This window comes from Rhinolophus hipposideros, assembly GCF_964194185.1.
Source record: "Rhinolophus hipposideros genome assembly, chromosome: X".
In the NCBI taxonomy this organism is placed as follows: Eukaryota; Metazoa; Chordata; class Mammalia; order Chiroptera; family Rhinolophidae; genus Rhinolophus; species Rhinolophus hipposideros.
In genome coordinates this window covers 70,755,185-70,777,020 of record NC_138046.1, presented here as the reverse complement: position 1 = coordinate 70,777,020, position 21,836 = coordinate 70,755,185, and the positions used below count along the sequence as shown (strand labels likewise).

Genomic DNA, 21,836 nt, shown 5'->3' with positions numbered 1-21,836 from the left:
TGCACTACATTCTCTAAAACTAAAAGGTAATTCAGGTTTACTTAAAAAATGCATGCTCTCATATAAACAGGATTAGGCATCTGATGTATACCTTTGATAAACAGAGAATAAGAGAAAAATGAAGGCTCTCCACCCAGCATACTAAATGAGAGATGGTGCATTTTCCACAAAACGTTAAGATGTTAATATGTGAGATTTCCTCATGGGGAATCTCAGTACTGAGCAAAGATATGCATGGTGTTTTAGAAAGGAGATATGTTTTTGACATGCTTTGAGTGTCCTCTGGTGGCTAAAAAGAATTTTGTCATGTACTTACCTTTTACATTTATTAGTCACAGTACACTTCATTATTTATAAGGTATTTTTAATTCCTTCTATTAGACAAGTATACATCTGATCAATGCTTATTATTTTAATGTTAACACTATTGGACTTCTCCTCTCAATCGTATTCTTAAACTCTTAAGGTATGATCCAAAAAATGATTCCTGGTCAACTGTGGCGCCTCTGAGTGTTCCCCGTGATGCTGTTGCTGTGTGTGCCCTAGGAGACAAGCTCTTTGTAGTGGGAGGCTATGACGGACATGCTTATTTGAACACTGTTGAGTCATACGATGCACAGAAAGATGAATGGAAACAGGTACTCTTATTAAAAGTACTCAAATTGGTATATTTCAGGTCTTAATAAAATATTTTTAATATACATTTGGAATTAATTCCATTCTCTTACCCTTTAGGGCCTAACCAGATTTTCTTAGTGAAATTGATAGTACATGCTTTATCTACGCTATATGAAATTACTAGTTGATCTTAAGTGATTATTAGCAGGATCCATCAGTACTGAAATGAAAAGGGATAGAACCATCTCTTGACTGTATGGATCATTCACTTGACAGAAAAGTGAGTCAGGTTCAATCATTCAAGAGCCTTACTTTCTGCCCAACTTTATATGTATGTATTATGACTTGAGAACCAAGGAGCAATGTCCTTGTCCACCCATATCTGCCCCATTTTATCAGCTGATGTCCAGGAGAAAAATCTTTCAGTCCCTTCCTCATGGAGATTGTATGAACTGTGACAGTCTTAACTTAATCAGTCATTTAAGAAAATTAATGCTCAGTAAGAGACTGGAATTAAACAATCTCAAGAGTGCTGGGCATCTAACAGAAGGAATTACAAGGAGAGTAAAGAAGGGGTACTGAAAGCACATCTAGGGGATGCAAAGCCAAATTGATGCCTGACAGTTTTTTCCAGTGACAGCGCCATATTTATTCCAAAATGTCTAATGGTGTTTTGCTAATTACATTATGGATTAATAAAAACATGACGTCTGATTAACTCTTCACCATTTCCACAAACAGGCAAACCTTGTATCTGGTATCCAACCTCACCTTCCCCTATACTGATTTCATGCTGCTCTGTTTTCTACCTAGTGAGCTGGTTACTGTTCTAAATAAATGTGTTAATATATTGACAGCTGATAATGGGTTTCCATCTCCTTCAACAATTTGATTTACTAAGACCCTTGGAATCACTTAAATTCTGCCATATAGGTAGTTCTTTACTTTATCAATACTTAAGATCATCTAGAAATGGCAGAAAACATTTTAGCAAACAAGGAGTTAGGTGAACTACACTAATCAAAATATTTGTCTGAGCCGGTGAAATTTACTTTCCTGAAAATTGTAAACTAGTACCTAAGAGACCTAGATTCTATTCCTGGATTTTCACTGTTTTATTGTGTAATGTTTGAGAGAGTAAAACAGAACTAACAAATAATGGAATTATAACTACTATATGTCATTGGTAGTTATAAAATGAGTAGTCACAGAGATATAAAGTACAGCATAGGGAATATAGTCAATAATGTTGTAATAACATGTATGGAGGCAGGTGGGCATTAGACTTACCGGAACACTTAAATTATATAAATGTCTAACCACCATGCGGTACACTTGAAACCAGTATAAAATAAAATTGAATGTCAACTGCAATTTAAAAATAAAAAAGAAATAAAAAGAAAAAAAGTGAAAAAATAACTACTATATGCCAAGTTATTTTCATTCATTATGTCAGTTAATTCTAACTTATTCTTGAAGTGTTATTAGCTGTAATTTTTCAAGTGAGAAATTACCAGAGAGGTGGAACTTACTCATTATCACCTGCTCCTCAAACTCAGATCTACTACATCATTTTAAAGACTGTACTTTTTTCTACCATACTGGACTGTTATCTGGGCTACATTTTCCCTCGTCTTAATGCGAGGTGTAGGTTAAACCAAGATAGCTAAAGACTGTATCAACTCCAACATGCTATATTATGCTAAACACAGAGTTCATTCAAACTTCATTACTTTTCTTGTTTTAATTTTGTTTGTTTTGTTGTTTCCTGTGTTAGGAAGTTCCTGTTAACATGGGAAGAGCTGGTGCATGTGTTGTGGTGTTGAAGTTACCATAAAGCTATCTTTATCAAAGGGAAGGAAACTGGATATTTTTTTTTAGAAATGGAGTAGGAAGAAGAGAAGAAGAAGAAAAATGTTCTTTCCTTCAGTTAGTAATCAAACATGAAAATTCTTCTGTTATTTTAATATGTAGTTATAATTATAATTGTTCTAATTTGTGAAGCCAAAACAAGTTTCTAAACATACATTACCTATAAGAGTTAAGTTTATATGTTGTTACAGCTGATAATATAAATGGAAGTCCACTAGTCTAAGTTTAGCCTCATTATTTTAAAATGTTTACAAGAAATTGATAATGGCCAAGATATGAGAGATTATAAAATAATTGTTAATTGTTAAGAGTCTGAGAGGTTAAAAACATTTTCTATTTCTTAAAAAAAAAGGTACTCTATTATGTGGAACATAACTAATATAAAACAGAACATCTACAGCTTAAAATATAAAGTCTGATTTTCAGTAAGACATCATTGTCTTATTCAAAAAAAATATCTCAAATAGCTAAATGATACCTCACATTTACCGAGAAGAAAGCTTTTACTGTGTTGAGGGAAAACAAAAACTCATTGACATAATTTGTTGTGATGATCACAGTATTTTAAAATTTTCACAAGCTTACACTTTTAAAGTACCATCTTCCAAAGCATACACATAAATTTGGTATTACTTAACATGTTGTCTTGTTAGATTTGTTACCATCAAAATATTACTGGTCATTTCATATACATAATCTATATAATAAAAATAGTGAATGTTTATCATATTGATGTAAACTGTGACCTTAGCTTTAAAATTTCAGGGCCTCACTTGTATAGAAAGTAACATTCTCCTCAAACATTTCTGTGAGCTCTGTAAACACCTACCATTAAGTTTAACAAATTTTCAAAAACAATTTTTTTTTTTAAATTGTACTGGCAACCTTATGGTTGAGAGCCCACTGGCCCATGTGGGAATCGAACCGGCAGCCTTTGGAGTCAGGAGTATGGAGCTCCAACCACCTGAGCCACCGGGCCAGCCCTCAAAAACAATTTTTAAAGTGCAGTAAAATTGAGATGTTCGACAATATTACACTTGGAAACACAAAAATATTCAATCCATGATAAATTCTGTAATTATCTTTCATGTACTAATACATGCTTTTCTGTTAATGTTATATTCATACATCAGAAAATGTTGAGGATATATGCACTACAATAAACATTTTTGAATTAAAAAACAACAAAATGGCTAGTTGGGTAGTATTTTACCTTTAAATTTTTACTTCCATTATCACATTACAAAAATATTTAAGGTAAAATGTTAAGGAAACTTCTATATGAAAGTAACTTTAAAAGTAATGTACAATTTTAGAATTTCTGCAATATGTTCTTTTAAACAAGCTTTGTATTGTAGTATGTGAAACCAACAAGTAAAATCCAGAGAGACACTTATAAAATGTACCACTACTTTTTAAGTTTAAAAAAAAAAGAGCAACATAAGTTGTACAAAGATATTTGTACTTTGACAAATTGAATTTAAATAAAATCTATTTCCTCTGGTTATAAAGAGTGTGGCTTTAGATTATGTCAAATGCAGTTTGAAATGACTTTTTAATATTTTTATCCAAACAGCAAAAATACCGTATTTAAATATAAAAATATAATTTCCTTCCTTTGTTCCTTACCCCTGCAATTGTCTTTAATTCTAAACAGAGAGCTATTGACATCTTGAGTTCTAGGGGTAGAGATGGAGACATAGATATGCTATGAAAAAACAAAAGACACACACACACACACACACACACACACACACAGAGCTCTGTAGGATCTTTGAATTCATACCTTATCCAAATCAATGTAGAAGAGTTACATAAACTTTTTATCCCAGAGCACAGCTTGGCCTGTCAAGTTAAAATGGAGTGTGAGCCAGTGGGAAAAAGAAAAGATCAAAGGACCTATCGCAGCCCAGCTTGCCAATGTTTCAGTCACAGCCAGATGGCACCAATAGGGAGATCAAGAAAAGATGTCCAGAGTAATGCCGCTCAGGCAAGTGGAGATTGAATACCATCTTCTTGATGGTTCAGTTGGGCTTGTTTCATTTTTATCTGCTGTTGATTAGTAGAACAGATATGTAGTATGTTGCCCAGGGCTACTGCTGCATAGCTGCATTTGAAAACTGTGCTCAGGCCACAATGGCCTAGCTGGATGGACAAAATCTGAGCAGATCTAGGCCATCAGCATGGAGAACTGCAGAGCTGTTGCTCTTTTTTTAGTGCAGAGGCACTAAAACATAACTGCTTACCTCAGTTAAACCTAGCTGGGGAAAGTAGTTATAGGGGCAGGCTCCTTGTTCCTATGGCATAGTGAACATGACCTAGCAGGGTGGTTTAAGTTAATAAGAAAGGGAGTTACTAATTTATATATTCTTTCAACAAGCATGAGGGATGACACGTTTATACATTATACTCAGACTGGAAAGAAAATGTTTGTTCTTGATTTTTTTTGTGTGTGTGTAATTACTGTCCTTGCTCAGGGTTCCCCAGTTTGCTGCCCTCAGCCTCGATCGCGATGACTTACCAGACAACACCATTGGCTACCTTCCCTGTATTTCCACAGGGCATGACGGAACGTATAAATACCTTCTATACCACACAGAAGCTGCAGAAGACTCTGGGATACTAAACTTGGTTTCCCTCCCTGACTAACTTTCATCAATTTGACTCACATGTGGTTGCTGCCCCATTGTGATATGGAGGAAACACTGAAACACATTCTCCTCCTAGAGGGGATAGAACTAAAATTGTTCTGATTTCAGATATTCCCTTTCTTTAAGCTCTCTAACAAGACTCCTACCCTAAGATCTTTGTTCAGGGAAAGTAAAAAGACCATAAAACACTTTTCCTCAGCTGTCATCTGAAGTAGAGTGACTGGTTTTCCAGTTACTGTCCTCCTCATCATGGACTTCCTTTATAGCATATCCCCCTCTAAGCCACAACCTGAGTGATGGAAGAAGTATCTCCTCTCTAGTCTGTGGAAGACACCATGTGAACTTCCTATTTCACCAACCTGGCTCTCCATATGTCAAAGGAATCGTTAAATAAGGTGTTTATAGCATTTTTTTACTCTCTTGACAATATTTATTTTTCAAGAGTATTGCCTGCCATGGACGAGGAAAGTAATCCTCTTTGAGATGCTAAAAGTTTACTATTGACATCCTCTTTTTTTTCCTTTTATTGCATTCCTGTTATCCTAATCCTCTCCACTGTGTGCACGTGCACAGAATACTCAAACAATGAGAAATGGACACATCTAGCCAAATAAGGGAAATTTCATACATGAGTAAATATCAAAAGATAAAAGTACATTAATATTGGAAATCTGATACATGAGTAAATGTTAAAAGATGAAAGCACATTAATATTCTTCAAACTAGTATCCCTGTGACACATTTATTAAGTATCTACTGTGTCTTAGGCCCTAGTGATACATACATACATTAGGGCTGAATTTATGAAATATCTACAAAACCCAAGTCTACATAATTTAGATTGTATTCCAAGTGATAATCAGAATTTGATGACCACTCCTCTACAAAGATCAGGTGAATTTGATAAGTTCATGTTTCATCTAAGGTCATGGAGATGCTCATACAAACAGCCCAGTTCCATATGCTAAATTCAGTCTCTATCTGAGTGGTTAAATACTCCTATCTGGATCACAACTAATTAGAATTAACAGAATTGGGTCACATGTAGGTTCTGGCATAAGAGCACAACTAGTCTTATTTTAAAATAGGCCTAAAAAGAAAATCAGAAAGATCTTTTAGGAGAGTGATGTCAGCCAAATGGCAACATAGGAATTTCTACTGCTTGTTCCTCTTCACCCCACCCAACATCAATTTGAACAACTATCCATGTACGGAAAAATAGGTTCACATTTACATCATGTGGGTAAAACACAGAAATAAGAAAGGACACATCGAGGAGGGTATGAAAGATAAATTTACACTACCGCATTACCTTTCCACCAAGCCCAAGCAGCCCAAGTTGGAGGCACATTCCCAGTGGGAGAAGGAGAGTAAAGTGAGAAGCTAACTTTCCGTGGATCCCAGGGCAGATCCTGGCGAGCACCAGGCAGACTCCTGTAATCCTCAGTGGCTCTCTGCAGGTTCCTGGGAACCGAGCACCCTGGTATTCGTTGGCAGCCCCAAACAGCGTTCTTGGCACCATGTTCCCAGCGGGTCCCATGAACCCAGAGCCGCCTCACTCAGTGCCTGCCTACTCTATCTTACGGCCTAAGGCAACTTGCACAACCTCAGGCTGCTCCCATGGCAGGACTCCTCAGGTTCCCAAGAAGCAAGGCCCTTGTTCCTCTCCTCATTTGCCTACTCTAAGTAGCCCCAAATGGACATCATGACACCAGGCTCCCTAAGGGATCCCAGGAACCCAGGCACACATTTCACTCTGGTGCCTGCTGGCTCTGGTGGCCTCAAGTGGGGTCCTTGGCCCAAAGTTCCTGTGGGCTCCTGTGAAGCGAGGGACAGGTTCACGTTAGCAGCTGCCTACTCTGTGTCCCTAACAGATTTCATGACAGGGCTCCCAGCAGGCTACCACAAACCCAGGCTTCCGGCTCATCCTGGTGCCTGCCTACTCCAGCATTCCTGGCACCTCCCCTGGTTTTAGGCCTCTTCCACCACAGGTGTCCTGGTGGGCTCGTGGGAACTGAGGCTCTCATTGCACTCGGGCACTTGACAGCTCCAGAGGCCTCAGGACACTCCCATGGCCCCTGGTGGCTCCTAACACCAGGCACTCAGTGGGGTTCCTGGAACTCAGGCCCTTAGCTCACCCTGGAACCCACTGGTTCTAATCACCACAGCTGGTATCTTCAGCACCAGGTACCAGGTGGGACCCTTTAAATCTAGGCCCCCATCTCGCCCCTGAACCTGACAACTTGAGTGAAACCAGGTGGCTCCTGCTACACCAGATGGTGTCTGCAGTACTGAGCTCTCATCAGACCCCCTCAAATCCAGGCCCGTAGATCATCCTGGCACCTGGCTTCCATATCACCAGACTTCCAGCAGGCTCCCAGGAAGCCAAGCCTTCATCTCACACTGGTGCCTGCCAACTCCAGTAGCCCAAGGCAGCTTATATGGCTCCAGGCAGGTTTTTCTGCTCCAGGTTCACAGAAGACGCCTACAAACTCAGGCTTCTGGACCACCAGAGAACTGACTAGCTCCAGCAGTTCTGGGCGACTAGTAGCCACAAGTGATTCTGTAGAGAGTGCTCCCGTGAACCGAGGCCCCCGATCCACTCTGGCACTTGCTGGTTTCCATGATTCCAAGGCAGCTCCAGTGGTCCCAAAATCCCCGCCCACCATGGTGATAGTTGACTCCCTTGGCACCAGGTTCCTGATGGGCTTCTATGAATCTTGGCTCCCAGCTTATGCCAGCACCAGCCAGCTCCCATGGCCCCAGGCAACTCCCATGACAACAGGCTCCCAGTGGTCTCCAGTAGGTCCCCCGCATACTGTAGCATGGGCTGGTTCCTGCTGCCCTGCGTTGCTCCTGTGGCCTCACGCTCCCAACCAAAGTCTGCAACCCAGGCTCCAGGGGAACACCCGTGAACTCAAGTATTGAGGAAAGCCCAGTGCCAAGCTGACTACCCTATCTCAGGCTTTCAACCCAACTCAGCACAGGGCAGGCAAGGGCTCTAGTAAGAAGGAAGGAACACTCCCAAACTCATTTGATGAGGGCAGCATTACCCTGATACCAAAGCCAGATAAGGACAATGCAAGAAAAGAAAACTACAGGCCAATATTCCTGATAATTATCAATGCAAAAAACATCAGAGCTCCAAAAGACATGAGGTGAACACTGACAGAATTGAAGGGGAAATACACAGTTTTATATTAATAGTGGGAGACTTCAATACCTCATTTTTCAATAATGGATGAAATGACGATCTGGCTAGGTCTTATTTTCGGGGAAATATGGTAGTATCTACCTCAAAAGTGTCATGCATCCTAACTTCCATCACATTGAAAAGTTAGCAGAACCACTACTACTAAAACCCAAAAAACTTTGCTGCTACCTTCTCTCACTTCCTAACCAGCTTCTCCTCTCCACTGTGTGGTAATCCTGACACAGGAAGAAGTACAGATGCATATGCACGCGCACACACACACACATACACACACACACACACAGAGCCTTGTAGTACACTAACAGTACACTGGAAGCTAAGAGCAAACTGTTGCAATTGATTCCAACAAGAATTTCATGGTGCCTTTGGGGTGCCTTCAGAATACAATTCTATACCTGAGTCAACATAATATGACAAAATCAGCAATACGAGGTTGGACAATTAAGTTTGAGAATTTGTTGCAATGATGTTGCTAAACTTTTTTGATATCAGAAAGATTATTCATTATGAATTTGTACGAACTGGACAGTTAACCAAGTTTATTATTTGGAAGTGCTGAGAAAGCTTCACGAAAAACTTAGACGACATGAACTTTTCACCATCAATTCATGGCTCCTGCATCACAATAATGCACCAACTCACACAGCACTGTCTGTGAGGGAGTTCTTAGCCAGTAAACAAATAACTGTATTGGAATACCCTCCCGATTCACCTGAAGTAATTGGTGCCCAATTACTTCTTTCTATACCTGGAGATAAAGGAAATATTGAAAGGAAGACATTTTTATGACATTCAGGACATCAATAGTAATACAATGACAGCTCTGATGGCCATTCCAGAAAAAGAGTTCCAAAATTGCTTTGAAGCGTGGACCAGGTACTGGCGTCATTGAATAGCTTCCCAAGGGGAGTACTTTGAAGGTGACCATAGTCATATTCAGCAATAAGGTATGTAGCAATTTTTCTAGGATGAGTTCACAAAATTAATTGTCCAACCTTGTATACCACCTTTTAGGAGAATTCATCAGATTCCCTTTTTCTACCCACATCACCAATTCCACTGTTCTCATCTAAATTACCTGACCCTGTCCTCTGGTTCTTGACTTAGCACAGGTACCAGGCTTCAGGATCCTAACTCTCAGTTTGGGTAGTAGCAATTACTTATTCCCCTGCAGACAGCTGTTGCATAACGCCCTCTTTCACTGGGACCAATATGACTGCAGTGAAGTCTGAGGCCTCTCTGATTCTAACCAGTACATCACATCATTGCATTATTTCTCCACCAAGTTCATTGCTGAACACACAACAATATTGACTTGTGTGGACTAAATACAGCAAAAAAAAGGGGGAAATGTAGGGTGGCCGGAGTGTTAGAGGACAAGCTCTGAACAACAGAGTTGCCGGTTCGATTCCCACATGGGCCAGTGAGCTGTGCCCACCACAACTAGATTGAAGACAATGAGCTGAAGCTGAGCTTCCGGACGGGTGGCCAGGTGGCTCAGATGGTTAGAGTGTGAGCTCTGAACAACAAGGTGGCTGGTTCAATTCCCGTGTGGGATGGCAGTTTGCACCCTTCACAACTATGTTGAAGGACAACTACTTGGAACTGATGGGCCCTGGAGAAACACACTGTCCCCCAATGTTCCACCATAAATTTATTTAAAAACGAGGAAATGTAAAAGGACATGTGTCTATTGTTTCTCCCCGGTATGAGCTTTATTATATTTTATTTATTTATTTATTTATTTATTTATTTATTTATTTATTTATTTATTTATTTTAATTTATTGGGGTGACAATTGTTAGTAAAATTACATAGCTTTCAGGTGTACACTTCGGTATTACATCATCTATAAATGCCATCGTGTGTTCACCACCCAGAGTCAGTTCTCCTTCCATCACCATATATTTGATCCCCCTTACCCTCATCTCCCAACCCCCACCCCACTTACCCTCTAATAACCACTAAACTATTGTCTGTGTCTATTAGTTTTTGTTTCTCATTTGCTTGTCTTCTTCTTTTGTTGTTTTCGGTTTATATACCACATATCAGTGAAATCATATGGTTCTCTGCTTTTTCTTTCTGACTTATTTCCCTTAGCATTATACTCTCAAGATTCATCCATGTTGTCACAAATGCTCCTATATCATCTTTCCTTAACGCCGAATAGTATTCCATGGTGTATATATACCACAACCTCTTTATCCATTAAACTATCGAAGGACATTTTGGTTGTTTCCATGTCTTGGCCACCGTAAGCAAAGCTGCAATGAACATTGGAACACACGTGCCTTTATGTATAAATCTTTTCAGAATTTTGGGTAGATACCCAGGAGAGGGATTGCTGGGTCAGAAGGTAATTCTATTCATAATTTTTTGAGGAACCTCCACACTGCCTTCCATAATGGCTGAACCAGTCTGCATTCCCACCAACAGGGTATGAGTGTTCCTTTTTCTCCACAGCCTCTCCAACACTTGTTACTATTTGTCTTGTTGATGAAAGCCATTCTGACTGGGGTGAGGTGATATCTCATTGTGGTTTTCATTTGCATTTCTCTGATGATTAGTGATGTTGAGCATTTTTTCATATGTCTATTTGCCATTTGTATGTCCTCTTTGGAGAAATGTCTCTTCAGGTCTTCTGCCTATTTTTCAATTGGGTTGTTCATATTTTTGTTGTTGAGTTTCATGAGTTCTTTGTATATTTTGGATATTAGCCCCTTATCAGAGGTACTGTTTACAAAACTCTTCTCCCATTCAGTTGGTTGCCTCTTTATTTTGTTGATGGTTTCTTTTGCTGTGCAGAAGATTTTAAGTTTCATATAGTCCCATTATTTTAGCTTTTACTTCCATTGCCTTTGGAGTCAAATTCATAAAATGCTCTTTGAACCCAAGGTCCATAAGTTTAGTACCTATGTTTTCTTCTATGCAGTTGATTGTGGCAGGTCTTATGCTTAAGTCTTTGATCCATTTCGAATTAATTGTGGTACATGGTGACAGATAGCAGTCCAGTTTCATTCTTTTGCACGTAGCTATCCAATTCTGCCAGCACCATTTAACGAAAGGCTGTTGTTTTTTCCATTGTACGTTTTTTGCTTCTTTGTCAAAAATCATCTGTCCATGTTTATGTCGTTTTATTTCTGGGTTCTCAATTCTATTCCATTAGTCGATGTGTCTGTTTTTCCGCCAATACCATGCTATTTTGATTATTGTAGCCCTATAGTACAAGGTAAATTCAGGGAGTGTGTCTGCCTTGAGGATTCTTTCTTTGTCATTGATTTTAGACAGCTTCAATACAATGTGCCTTGGAGAAGGCCTGTTGGGATTGAGGTAATTAGGTGTTTTACTTGCTTCTTGGATTCAAGGATCCAGTTTTGTCCACAAGTTTGGGAAGTTCTCATGGACGATTTGTTTGAATTTATTCTCTGCTCCCTTCTCTCTTTCTTCCCTTCTGGTATGCCCATTATTCTTATATTGCTCTTTCTGATAGAGTCAGAAAGTTTTTGTAGAGTTCTTTCATTTCTTTTAAGTCTCAAGTCTCTTTCTTCTTCCGTCTGTGTCATTTCCAGGTTTCTATCTTCTATGTCACTGATTCTTTCCTCCATGTGGTCAACCCTACTGCCTAAGCTGGCTATTTCATTCATCATTTTTTTTATTAAGTTCTTAATCTACAGAAATTCTGTTTGGTTCTTTTTAAAAATTTCAATCTGTTTCGTCAAATACTCAAGTTGTTCTTTGATTGTGTTTCTGAGTTCATTAAACTGCTTTTCTGTGTTTTCTTGCTTCTCGCTGAGCTTTTTCAGAACTGCAATCTTGAATTCTCTGTCATTTAAGTCACATATTTCCATATCTTTAAGTTCCTTTTCTGGAGACTCTTCACTTTCTTTCTGAGCTGCCTTGTTGCCTTGGTTATTCATGGCAATTACTGATTTATTATTTCTCTTCCTAGACATCTACAGGAATGTCTTCTGCAACAGGTTGATAAAAAGTGGTCTTTCCTTTGTTTTCCAGTACTTGTTGGTAGAATGTTTTATTTTCTCTCTGACTGCAGCCTTTTTTTCTCTCTCACAGGGTAGTGCTTTGTTTTCTCTGCACTATTCCAGCTTCTCACACAGTGGGGTGATTCCCTGGGAGAAGGGCTTGTCCTCTGTTAATAGTTTCCCTAGGTCACGGAGTGCAGTGTCTGTGTGGTTATGCGGAGAGCTTTTGAAGTTCCAAAGTTCTTCCTGCACCAAATTCAGAGACTGTATGTTTCACCAATTTTGTTTACTCCTGCAGGGATCCGCCCGGATAGGTGGGGCTAGGGGCCGGGTGAGTTATGAGAGGTGGCCCAGAACAATGGCGGAGACCACCACCACAGCCGGTCGTGCTTCCACAGCTCCCTCCCCTTTGCCAAAACTGGTTGGGCTGCAAATCTGTGTCTGCGGTCCACATTTGTCAGAACAGCAAATATTCTGTTCTTTTGATCTCACACTGCTACTGTTCTGCTTTTAGCACCTGGTAGGTGGGGGTGGGGTGATCTCTGGGAGGGTAGGGAGGTGGGCGGCTAGTCTCAGTGCCTAAGGCTTCCATTTTCTGCTCGGCAGTGAGGTGTTAAACCACCATTTTCAGCCTTCTTTCCTCAGTCTTTTCTCCGAGGTCTCTGCTGTGAGCCTTGTTTTCAGCCGTGTTATATGTTGCCCCCTCAGCCCTGTGGGCCATAAGCAGATCCCTAGCAGTCCGAGTTCTTCCCTCTCCTGCAGCTGTGGTAGTTCCTGGATGAGCGAGCTCAGAGCACTGAGCTAGGTCTGCGTCATCTGCCCGCGCGACTCCGTCTCTGCACTTCTCCCTTCCCTGCTCCTCTGCTCACTCAATTCGCCCACCTTTAGGTGAATTCAGTAGTGGGACTCTTCATCTTGCCTGTCTGTTGTGCAGGGAGTCCTTTGTGGTGTTATTGTTGTTCGATTAGTTGTAAATTCTAGGGGAGCTTCACAGAGACTCACCTCACCCTGCCATTTTGATCTCTCTCCCTTATTTTATTTTTCAATTTTATTTTTCATAAATTTTATTGGGGAATATCGGCGATAGTGTGTTTCTCCAGGGCCCATCAGTTGCAAGTCATTGTCCTTCAATCTTTTTGTGGAGGACACAGCTCAGCCCCAAGTCCAATTGCTGTTTTCAATCTTTAGTTGCAGGGGGTACAGCCCACCATCATCCCATGTGGGAATTGAACTGGCAACATTGTTGTTGAGAGCTTGCACTCTAACCAACTGAGCCATCCCACCACCCCTCTGGAAGCTCAGCGGCAGCTCTTTGTCTTTAATCTAGTTGTGGAGGGCACAGCTCACTGGTCCATGTGGGAATCAAACCGGCAACCCTGTTGTTCAGAGCTTGCACTATTAACCAACTAAGCCATCCAACCGCCCCTGAGCTTTATTTTAAACAGTTTCTAAAAAGGGTCCAAGGATCACCTGCATCTGAATAACTTAGGTTCTTTGTTTAAAATACGTACGCCTGGGCTGCACACCTGACCTACTCCATCAAAATATATGAGATTTGTGATCTTGAAAATTATATTTCAAACCAAGAATCCAGGTAATGCTGATGCATACAAAAAATTGAGAAAAAATAGTTTTGTCACCTCTGTAATCTCAGATTTTCTCAGTAGATGGTGTTATCCGACCATTTTTCTCTGTATTTCAGTCATCACATTAGTAGTTTGTTAACAGCATCAAAAGAAGTAGCAAATTCTGTCACTCCATACTCTTCTCACTGTTTGATAAATTTATATTTTCTTAGTCTCACACATGCTATTTTCTTAAGAGACACACATAAAAATGTATAAAATGGAGATGTTGTCCAAATTGAGGACAGGTAACTAGGTCAGGAATTGGCAAACATTTCCTATGAAGGGCCAGATGGCAAAGATTTTAAGTTTAATTGGCCCTATTTTCTCTGTAGCAACTATACAACTCTGCTGTTGTAGCGTGCAAACAACCATAGACAGTATATAAATGAATGCCTGTGACTTTGTTCCAATAGCACTTAATTTATGGACAGTGAAATTTCAATTTTAAATATTTTTTGCATATCACAAAATGGTGTTATTCTTTTGATTTCCTTTGAACCTCTTAAAAATGTGAAAAACATTCTTAACTCGTGGCATATACAAATATAGCGAGTGAGCTGTATGTGGTCTGCTGCCTGTGGGCTGTAGTTTGCCTATCCCAGATTTAGATCCTTGCATTTGTTCAAACCAAAGACAGTACTTAAGAGCTTAGGTTCCGATGTCAGGAATCTGTGTGCAAATGCTGGCTTAAACAGTTTCTTAACATTTCCAAGCCTTAATTTCTTTATCTGTAAAATGAGAATAACAATAGTAAAGACCTCTCAAGATTATTGTGGAGAGGGATTCAAGGTGACAGATAGGGTAAATGCTATGCATACTGCATCCCAGGATCATGCCAAAATTGCAAATAAATTATAGAACAATCTACCTTAAGAATCATCTGAACACTAGCTGAACAGAACCACTATAACTAAGGACATAAAGAGGCCACATTGAGGCTGGTAGGAGAGGTGGAGACGTGAAATGGGCTGACTTCAAACACACATAGAAAGGTTGAACACTGGGAGGGACACCTCAGTGGCAGAGGGGCCCCCTGAAGAGGGAGGGTCCCCCCAGCCCGATGCTGGGTTACCCAGCCTAGGGGTGCTGTGCCAGGAAGAGGAGTTCCCATGGCATCTGGCAGTGAAAATCAGCGAGGACTCTGTCTGCCATTCCTGGTGTGGTGGATGGCAGCTGAAAACCCAGATTACCTCGTGTAGAGTCTGCACATGGACTCACTTGCTGGAGCGCACTCACCTGGTCTCTGGTGGAGGGGGTGGCAGTCGGGAAGCCCAGGGACATGTGAGGAAGAACTGAATTGAGTGCCTTTGGTGTGGGAGCTGGAGGGACAGGAGCCTGTTGTCCCTGTGTGGAGCCTGACACAGGTATGGTCTATAGGAAGACACCATCTTTTCAGGATTAAGCCCTCCCTCAAAGGGCCAAGTCTGGGACGACATTGGTCTGACGGAATCTGCAAGTGCACACACTGCCTTGCTAGTGCCCGGGGTCCCCGCCCTCCACACAGGTGCTGCTCCATCATCTGGGAAAGCCTGCACTGCCAGGCTGCCAGCCCCACCTCGAAGACTGCAGATTAAAGTAGACAGAGGGCCTGTGGCAGCCCGAGAATGGGGGAGGGGAGGGCAGGGAAATGTTTGCTGGGAGGCATGAAGCCAAGACCTGTGCCACAACGGTAGCGTGGCAGTCCTGAGATAGGCAGCGGATGGCTATAGTGTTCTTGAAGCATTTTTGTGGGATGGCCCTGGGCCCAACACTGGTGTGGAAGCTGAGACCGCACTGAATTCGTAGAAACCACCAACCACACTCCTTAGCTCCCTGGAAACCGGCCCACCGGAAGCTGTATTGCCAGGGGCACTTTTGGTGCCTAGGCAGCCAGCCCCACCCCCACAAACCACAGAGGAGGTTTTTTAAAGCAGCAGATTATCCACAACCACCTGGGGAGATTTTGATGGTGGGTAGTGACTCAAAAACTGCACTGCGGCCACTCGAGAGCCTGAGGTAGTGGCTGGCTACAGTGTTCTCCAGGTGCTGGACAAGGTGGTCACAGGTTGGGCTCTGATATAAGAACTGAATCTGCATTAATGTTTTAAAAAACACTGGTCATATCTCATGACTCCCTTGAACTCCACCCCGCCAAGCTAGTGCTGCATCACCAAGGGCACTCTCAACACCAGCCCAGCATATAAACCAAAGGAACTTCTTTCAATGGCTGGGCCTTGTGGGCTGCTGACACATGGGCCTTTTGCTAAGCTGCCTCAGGACCACTATTGGTGGCAGCCAGACTCAGTTCAAGAAAAGCCACCCCCACATGCCTCCGGCTTCAGAACAAGCAGCAGCAAATTACATAGATTTGGAACACCTAACAGGTAGCTGTGGTGGGTAATAAGCAAGGCTAAAATTGCCCTGCACAGGAGCCGCTCCCAAAAGAGACCAGAAATAACACACCCAGAGGCCAGCTACAAACCACACCAGAGCACTACCCGGTTAGCCTCACAGGTGGCAAACCCAAAGGGGGATCACAACCGGCACAAGAGCTCACAGAGGCAAAGCCTATTCTGAGGGTTGAGCACCCCCACACACCCAACAGCAGCCCATGCACTGTGGGTGCGGTCAGTCCTCACAGTCAGTTCACCTGGGAGCCAATCCCACTCACTGAAGTGCTAAAAGCAATAAAGGTGCAACTACAACAGGAGAACACACACAACACACAAAGGTCACTCCTGGAGCACACAATAAGTGATTAGGGCTATTGCACAATTTGAGTACACAGGACACACTCCATCAGGCCACCCAGCAAAGATGGAGAGACACAGGAGATCTACCTAATACATAGAATTAAACACAGAGCACCAGACAGAATGAGGAAAAAACAGAAACAAAAAACAAAACATGTTCCAAATAGAAGAACAGGAGAAATTTCCAGAAATGGAACTAAATGAAATGGAAGCCATCAGTTTAAAACACTGATTATATGTAGATGTCTAGAAACAGAAATAATAATTCATTAATTGCCATGGATAACAAGGTAACAAGTCAGCTCAGAAAGAAAATGAAAAGTCTCCAGAAAATGAACTTAAAAATAAGGAAATATAGGACTTAAATGACAGAGAATTCAAGATTGCAGTTCTTAAAAAATTCAATGAGATGCAAGAAAACACAGACAGACAGTTTAATGAACTCAGAAACACAAACAAAGAACAAAATGAACTGTTTACCAAAGACTTTGTTTTTTTAAAAAAAAAAAATCAAATAAACTTTCTGGAGATTAGGAACTCAATAAGAGAAATGAAGGATGAACTAGCCAGACCAGGTAGTGGGAGCTGACCAGATAGAGGAAAGAATCAGTGACACTGAAGATAGAAATTTGGAAATGACACAGATGGAAGAAGAGAGGGACTTGAGACTTAAAAGAAATGGAAGAACTCTACAAGAACTGCCCGACTCCATAGAAAGAATGTTATAAGAATAATGGGCATACCAGAACGAGAAAAAAGGGAGAAAGAAACAGAGTATATTAAAACAAATAGTCAACGAGAACTTCCAAAACTTGTGGAAATAATTGGATCCTTGAATCCAAGAAGCAAATAGAACACCTAATTACCTCAATCCCAACAGGCCTTCTCCAAGGCACATTGCATTGAAGCTGTCAAAAATTAATGACAAAGAAAGAATCCAAGGCAGCCAGGGAAAAGAAGACGGTAACCTACAAAGGAAAGCCCATTAGATTATCATCAGATTTTTCAGCAGAAACTCGGCAAACCAGGAAGGAGTGGAATCAAATATTCAAACTATTGAAAGAGACAAATTATGAGCCAAGAATAATATATCCAGCAAAGATATCCTTTAGATATGAAGGATGGACAAAGACCTTTCCAGACATACAGAACTTGAGGGAATTTTCTGATACATGACCTGCACTGCAAGAAATATTGAAGGAGGCTGTTCGACCAGTATAAGTAGGGATAACTTATGACAACAAAAACATAAAAAGGGAGGAGAGTAAAGGACTGAACCTGAATACAAAAATGGAGAAAGTAAGCATGTTGAAGAAAATGGAATACTCTAAATATGAAACTTTCTTTACATAAACTTAATGGTAACCACTCAAAAAAAATCCAGAACTGAAATACGTAACGTAATAAAAGCAGAAACAGAGGGAAAAATCATAGAATACCACCATACAGAAATAAGAGATAGCAACAAAATGGCAAAGAAACAATGGAGAAACAGTCTTATCAGAAAGCCAAAGATAGAATGATAGAAAATCCTGATATATCAATAATCACCCTAAATGTAAATAGACTGTGCCCACCTATAAAAAGGCACAGAGTAGCAGATTGGATCAAAAAACTAAACCTAACCAAATGCTGCCTCCAAGAGAGACATCTCAGCTACAAGGACAAATATAGCCTCCAAGTGAAAGGGTGTAAATTGACACTCCAAGCAAATGTTATCCAGAGAAAAGCAGCTGTAAACATATTGATATCAGATGAAACAGACTTCAAAATAAAACAGGTAACAATAGACAAAGATGGACATTTCATAATGATAGAGGAGAATATGCAAGAAGAAGACATAACAGTCATCAATATTTATGCCCTCAATCAGGGAGTACCAACATATATAAAGCAACCACTTACAAAACTAAAGGGAGAAATTGACCAAAACACAATTATACCAGGGGACCAAAATACATCATTGACTGCTATGGATAGATCATCCAAACAGAAAATAAATAATGAAATAGCAGCCCTAAATGACACATTAGATGAAATGGACATAATTGACATTTATAGAGCACTTCATTCTAGAACATCAGACTATACATTCTTTTCTAGTGTACATGGAACATTCTTAATTATAGACCATATATTGGGACATAAAGCTAGCCTCAACAAATTTAAGAAGACTAAAATCATACCAAGCATGTTCTCTGATTAGAAGGCCTTGAAAATGGATATCAACTGCAAAAAGAAAGCAGGAAAAAACCACAAATAGTGGAGATTAAACTACATACTTTTAGAGAACGACTGAGTCAAAAAGAAATAAGAAGAGAGCTCAAAAGATAAGTAGAAACAAATGAGAAAGAGAATACATCCTACCAAAATGTTAGGGATGCAGCGAAACCAGTTTTATGAGGGAAATTTATATCATTGCAGGCCTATCTCAAGAAACAAGAAAAATCCATGGTAAATAACCTCAGGTTACACATCAAATAACTAGAAAAAGAAGAACAACTGAAATCCAAAGTCAACAGAAGGAAGGAAATAATATAAATCAGAGAACTAAATAAAACAGAGAACAAAAGACAATAGAAAAAAATAATGTGACAGAGAGCTGGTTCTTCGAAAAGATTAGTAAAATTGACAAATCCTTGGCCAGACTCACTAACATAAAAAGAGCAAAGACACAAATAAACAAAATCAGAAATGAAAGTGCAGAAGTTATCACAGGTGCCATAGAAGGACAAAGGTTCATCCAAGAATAATATGAAGGATTATATGCCTCCAAATTCAATAAACTAGAAGAAATGGAAAAGTTCTTAGAAACATATAGCCTTCCTAGGCTAAATCACGAAGAATTGGAAAAGCTAAATAGACTGATCCCAGTAAGGAAATTGAATCAGTCATCTGAAACCATCCCAAAGCAAAAGTCTGGTACCAGATGGCTTCACTAGTGAATTCTACCAAACAGGCAAAGAGGATCTAATACCTGTCCTACTCAAACTCTTCCAAAAAACTGAAGAAGAGTCAATACTCCTGAAAACATTTTATGAGGCCAACATTACCTGGATACCAAAACCTGGTAAGGACAACACAAAAAAGAAAACTGTAGACCAATATCTCTGATGAATACAATACAAAAATCCTAAACAAAACTCTAGCAAATCACATGCAACAACACATTAAATAGATTATACATCACAACCAATTGGGTGTCATCCCAGGGGCATAAGCATGGTTCAATATATGAAAATTCTTCAATGTGATACACCAAATAAACAAAATAAAGGACAAAGATCATACAAGTATATCAATAAATGCAGAAAAAGCATTTGACCTGATACAACTCCATTTATGGTTAAAACACTAAAAATAGGTATAGAAGAAAATATCTGAACATACTAAAGGCCATATCTGACAAACCCTCAGCCTACATCATAATTAAAGGCGAAAAACTGAAGCCTTTTGCTCTATGTTCAGAACAGGACAGGGCTGCCCCCATCACCTCTGCTTTTCAACGTAGTATTGGAAGTCCTAGCCAGAGCAAGCAGGCAAGAGAAAGAAATAAAAAGCATACAAATAGGGAATTAAGAAGTTAATTGTCACTCTTATCAGATGACAAGATGCTACATATACAAAACCCTAAAGAATCCACAAAAAAGTTATTAGAAAAAAAAAGAATACAGTCAAGTTGCTGGCTACAAAATCAACGTAGAAAAGTCCATTGCAGTCCTATATACTAACAATGAAATCTCAGAAAAAGAAATTTAAAAAAAAATTCATTTTACAATAGCAGCAAAAAGAATAAAATACCTAGGAATAAACTTAACCAAGGATGTGAAAGACCTATATACTGAAAACTATAAGTCATGTTCAAAACAAATTGAAGAAGACACAGAGAAATGGAAATACATTCCATGTTCATGGATTGGAAAAATCAACATAGCTAAAATGACCATATTACCCAAAGCAATATACAGATTTAATGCAATTCCCATCAAAACCCCAATGGCATTTTTTAAAGAATAGAACAAAAAATCATCAGATTTACATGAAACCACAAAAGACCTCTAGAAGCCAAAGCAATCCTAAGAACACAAAACAGTAATGGAGGTATCCCACTCCCTGAAATTAGCTTAACTATGGGGAAACAATAATTAAAAGAGTAGGGCATTGGCAGAAAAACAGACTCACACACCAATGGAAAAGAATTGAGAACCCTGAAATACAGAAAAACAGACACAAACACCAATGGAAAAGAATTGAGAACCCAGAAATAACCCCACATAAATATGGACAGATAATTTTTGACAAAGAAACAGAAAACATACAATGGGGAAAAGACAGTCTCTTCAATAAACGGTGTGGAAGAATTGGAAAGCCATGTGGAAAAGAATGAAACTAGACGCTGTCTGTCATCAAGTACTAAAATTAATTCAAAATGAATACAAAACCTAAACATAAGACCTGAAACAATAAACTGTATAGAAGAAAACATAGGTGATAAACTTATGGACCTTGAGTCCAAAGAGCATTTTAGGAAATTGATCCCAAAGGCAAGTGAAGTAAAAGCTAAAATAAATGAATGGGACGATATCAAACTAAAAAGCTTCTGCATAGTAAAGAAAGTGTTGACAAAATAAACAGGCAACCAACCAAATGGGAGAAGATTTTTGCAAACAACACCTCTGATGAGGCACTAATATCTAAAATATATAAGGAATTCATACAACTCAACAACAACAACAAAAATCCAATTAAAAAATGGGGGAAACGTCATCAAAATGGCAGCAGGAGGTGAGCCTCTGTTAATCTCCCCTGGAATTTACAATTAATTGAACAATTATAACTCCACAAAGGACTCCCTGTACAGCAGACAGGCAAGACGAAGAGGCCCACTATTGAATTCACCTAAAGGTAGGCAAATCGCTCAAGCGGGGGAGGTAGGAAGGGAGAAGTGCGGAGACGGAGGCTCGTGAGCAGGACACAGACCTAGCTCAGTGCACAAGCTTGCTGCATCTAGGAACTACCACACCTGCAGGAAAGGGAAAAACTGAGACTGCTAGGGTTCCATGTAAGGCCCACAGAGCTGCAGGGACAGCATATATAACACAGCTGAACACAGCGGCTCACGGCAGAGACCTCAGAGAAAA

The 21,836-nt window shown here is 40.0% G+C and overlaps 1 protein-coding gene across 2 annotated transcripts in view; it reads left to right on the top strand.

The window, feature by feature from the left end:
* KLHL4 (kelch like family member 4) overlaps positions 1-3,998 on the top strand; it is an 80,944-nt gene extending 76,946 nt beyond the window's left edge. For both annotated transcript variants that reach the window (XM_081042498.1, XM_081042499.1), the window contains exons 10-11: positions 467-638; positions 2,396-3,998. In XM_081042498.1, coding sequence (XP_080898624.1) covers positions 467-638; positions 2,396-2,455 — 232 coding nt within the window. In that variant the 3' untranslated portion in view covers positions 2,456-3,998. The remainder of the gene's footprint in view (positions 1-466; positions 639-2,395) is intronic.
* The last annotated feature ends 17,838 nt before the right edge of the window (positions 3,999-21,836 follow it).